The sequence below is a fragment of the Condylura cristata genome, unplaced genomic scaffold (assembly GCF_000260355.1).
Source record: "Condylura cristata isolate star-nosed mole 26May11 unplaced genomic scaffold, ConCri1.0 scaffold00006, whole genome shotgun sequence".
NCBI lineage: Eukaryota > Metazoa > Chordata > Mammalia > Eulipotyphla > Talpidae > Condylura > Condylura cristata.
The window spans coordinates 32,612,843-32,617,273 of record NW_004567107.1 but is presented as its reverse complement, the minus strand read 5'-3'; the positions used below and the strand labels follow the sequence as shown (position 1 = coordinate 32,617,273).

Below are 4,431 nucleotides of genomic sequence, written 5' to 3'. Positions count from 1 at the left end.
CACTGCTGAGGGGAGCAGTGGGCCAGTCAAGAGAGGTCTGCCATGCCATGTGGTCACCTCCGGGGCAGGCGGGGATCAAACTCATGCGGAAGCGGCTTTAGATTCTCAGTGCTGTGCTTTAACCCGCTGCACCACTAGGGAGGGCCCAGAAGCTCCACTTTTTATCTCCAGCATTTACTATCTTCCTCATAAAAGCTACTTATGAACAAGCATCTCTAGGATGTGGAGATAGAACTGAGCAACATGAATGACTCTTTGGAAACATCAGTTGGATTGATAGAAAGCGGAAGGAGCAGGAGTATATCTCCCATGTCAGTCCTTTCCTCCTCAGAAAGTCAGCAAATTCTGTCACTTTCTCCTAAGAAGCCATTACTATCTGCACCATCTCCTCTAAAGCACTACCAGCCCAGGAAAAGTATTCAAAAATGGAACTTTGTTATACTCAATACAATAAAATTTCTTAGAACTCAGATTTTTAATTCATTGGTTAAGCAGGAAGTAAGATTTTAAAATCAGATTCCAGGTCAGAACACAAGACAGCAAACTCAAGGCAAAACATTTCTGTTACAGTATTACCAGGGCTATTTAAACAAAACTGATTCCATTTGAGCAACTGAAGTGGAAAATGACACCTGACTGGTCATTAAAAATGCTCACAAAACAGAGAAAGGAATAGTTGTGGACCCCAAGAACTCAGGGTCAGAATATGGTGAGGGCAAGTAAGCCACTCCTGAGACAGGGCAGAGCCAGTTTAAACCCTGAGGTCTGGCCTAACAACACACATTATTAAAACCTTCCCATACTAACGTAAGTTAAATATCAATTCCCCAGTAAACATTCCTTCCAGAAAGTTCCAACATTAGATGCATACAAAATGAAGCCATAAGAGTTGCTGGTAGCACTCAACCCAGCTAACAAACAACACTTGCCCAAGTCTCACTTGATACCAAAATCAATAAAAGATCACATTTCTCTCCACTTAGCTGTTACTTCACCACTGAATAGGACCCAAGAGGGCTCTTATCACAACCCCTTTCTATCTCCTTTTATTTGAAAAACCGATAAGGAATTTCCACTAAATTCAACCAGCCCTTTACTCCCCACAACCCCCCCCCCCAACCTTCTGAGTGCAAGATGTCTTTCTGAAATCGTATGACCACTTACCCTGACCAAACAACAGCTTTCATCTTCCCTGTGGACACTGTCCACGAACAGGATACTCCACCACAGAATGCACTTGGAAACATCCTCACATCATTGCAAAGGCCTCCTTCCTCGCCAGAGTGTCTGGCTTTTTAGGTCATTCCTTGCTCCTCGCCTCACAGGATTCTGGGTGCCCATTAGCAAAGTGTTTTCACCTGTGGCATCTCACCCTGCGTCTCCACAGCAGGTGACTTTCATCCAAACTTAATGACTTCAAACCAAATAGCTTATCCCCTCCCCATGATTAGTGTATCTCTGGGTCACTGCCTCCTCCTTTTTCTTGAGAAAAAAAATAGAAGTGTACCCTACTCGCACAGAGGGTGAGAGAATTCAGAGATTTAAAAGTCCATCCTTGGCCCTCCCTGGTGGCGCAGCGGGTTAAAGCACAGCACTGAGAAGCTAAAGCCACTTCTGCGTGAGTTCGATTTCCGCCTGCCCGGGAGGTGACCACATGACGCGGCAGACCTCTCCTGACCCGCCCACTGCTCCCCTCAGCAATGTACTTCGTCGATCTGCCTGTTCTGCTCCCCACTCTGTCTCTGGTGAAGCCTCTCACCGCCCCTGAGCCTCTGGCCTGTACCCCAGTTCTGTATGCACAAATAAATCTTAAAAAAAAAAAAAGTCCATCCTTGGAGGAGGAGAACAGGGAGTAAAAAGACAAAACTAGCAGGCTAACTATAGACCAGAGACACTCAGCTAGGGAGTAGGAGTGAGAGATCAAAACAGGGGAGGGGAGAGCACAAGGGACCGTAGTGCAGGTGCACAGGTGTCTTGGTAGTGGTAATTTTATGGGGATTACAAGTTTGGGAGAAATCGAACTTGCACAAAAATGAACAACGATGTGAAAGTATATAAATAAAATATAAACAAATAAAAGTCTGCCCTTGGATTTCTGAACAGTTTTTGGTGATTGGAAATTATTTCTAGCAGTTTCTGAGTGACTAGCACTGAGATGCTATGCAAGTCACAATGGCACAGAAGAAGATGCCTAGAAATCTGGGAGGCCAGGCATGGGTTGGGACAGATCCTGGGAGAAATGAGGAAGGTGTTCTAGTCACCAGGATTAAATATGATTTCTAGGGAAAGCATTTACTCACAAACGTTTCTCTCCTACTTTGATTTAAAAGCAAATATTTTACTTCAAATAGGCTTATTACCAGTACCATACAGCTCAGCTTAATTTTTTGTACACAGCCCAGCATTTATCAAGCTCGTGGTAGATTCCACACACTGTGCTTCATACACTGACACAAATCAAACTATTTCTAAATGAGATAGGGCCCAGCCCATCCTTGAAAAGAAAGGAGTGTGCAACTAAGGCCAGGCCCATCCCTTTTATTTGTGCTGCCTGGGGCAGGATCACAAAAGAGGCCCACATAATTACTTTAAAGTGCTAATCAAGCTCACCCCTGGAACAGAATCCTCCTCCCTTGACAAATCAAGCTTTATAACAACCTGGAAGGCCAGGTACAATTAGAATTCCAGATCCTGAAGGGACAGGGCAACCCTGGCCAATCAACAGAACCCCTCCCACTCCACAGCCAGGTTCACTTCTTCCCAAGGGGGCCTCTGGAGCACGGTTGCTGCTGTCCAGCTGACATTTCCAAGAAATTTCCACACCCCAGAACAGCTGCCCTCTAGACCCTCCTCTGAGATAGGGACTGCCCTCCAGTTCAGCATAGCCCTGAAGGAGGCTTGGGGTTTGGTCAAAAGCCTCCCGCGTGGTCTTGTGGGAGGAAAACAAGCTGGGGTGGCCAGATTCTGGGCTCTAAATTCAGGGAATGCGTGCAAGGGTCTGAAGGCAATACTGACTAAAGTCTTCTCTATTTTAGTTTAGATAGATCACATTTCTTGAAGCTTTCTGGGAGAGTGATTCTCATACTAAAGATGAATAATCGGATCAGAGAAGAGGGTTCTTGTCTGTAAAGGATGAAAGAAAGTTGGAAGTACTTGCAAGCCATCTGCAATAGAAAGATGTATCAGCGAAATCCTAAAGAGAAAGGTTAAGATTCCTTAAACAGCACTTGCATTAAACAGAGGAAGTCAGAAGAGGGGGAACCCTTGACCTCTGTAAGGTGTGCAAACCTTAAATGTTTTCTTCGTTTTTGAAAGTGTGGGTCCTACTAGACTCAAAAAAGCCTATTGAAGATGTAGCTAGTTCAGGCGACTCAAGCTCCCCGCAGTATCGGTCAGTTGCAAAGATTAAGGCCTCCCCACGGGAGTCTTCTGGGAGATAGACTAGGGTTTGGCCTTGACCCCAAAACTGAAATGACATCTGCTTTGCCTTTTCTCGGGGGGGGGGGTAGGGGGGGTGGCAAATTTATCTGCTTTGTCTTTTCTCGGGGGACAAATTCACCTTTTTCCGGGCTTCCATTTTCAATTCTCTAAAATGGGACTGATACCTAGGTGCCATAGGCCACATACGGTGGGGTACACAGGTTTTAGGGAGAAAGGTAAAGCTTAACAGGTGAGAAAAAATAGACTCGTCCAGGTTCTTCTTAGTCTTGGTTTTGACGGAGGAAGAGGATGCCCAGCTGGGGGTGTAAAAAACAGGCGCCTAAGGCCCCAAGTTACCAGCATCCCCGAGCCCCTGGGAAAGGAGGAGGAAGCGGTGCGGCCCCAGACCCAGCCGGACCCGGGCGAGGGGAGCGGCGGGGAGCGAAGCTCAGTCACTCACCCAGCAGCAGCAACTTAAGCTCTCGGCGCGCGTCCTTCTTGTCCCGGCGAAGTTGCCGCTCGATCTCAGCGCTGATGCGCTGTGATTCCTTCTGCTCGGCGGACAAGCAGCAGCAGCCGGCCATGGTGCGCTCTGTACGGGACCCGACCGGACGACGCAGCCCTAAGCGCCCAAACCGGCAGTTTGCCGGATCGATCTGCGACGGGCACGGGGTTCGGAGACGAAAGACTGAGTCCGACTGGAGTTCTCTGCGGGACTCAATCAGTCCTGGTGGGTCGGCTGGAGGCGAAGGCGAGTGCTGGAAACGCTCTAGCGCGCCCAGAATCCGCGCTCACCCGCCCCTGTCCGGTCTCAGGCAGGCAGGCTAGCGGAGTCAAAGTGGTGCGGGGCCCCGGAAGATGCGCGCGTCCCTAGGTACAGGAAGCCGACACCCAGCCTGAGGGGCTCAGGCTGCGCGTAAAAAGTTGGGCGTTGGGGCGGGAGGAAAGCGGGATCTCCGGACTTAAAGTTTTCCCAAGCGAGGTGAAAGTACGTTGATGGCAGGAGGCAAA

At 48.4% G+C, this 4,431-nt stretch overlaps 1 protein-coding gene across 1 annotated transcript in view; it reads right to left on the bottom strand.

Moving 5' to 3' along the window:
- The window catches only part of GNA14 (guanine nucleotide binding protein (G protein), alpha 14), a 148,338-nt gene extending 144,334 nt beyond the window's left edge, over positions 1–4,004 (bottom strand). The window contains exon 1 of the mRNA XM_004677555.2: positions 3,881–4,004. Within this exon, the coding sequence (XP_004677612.1) occupies positions 3,881–4,004 (124 nt within the window). The remainder of the gene's footprint in view (positions 1–3,880) is intronic.
- Positions 4,005–4,431: the final 427 nt, after the last annotated feature.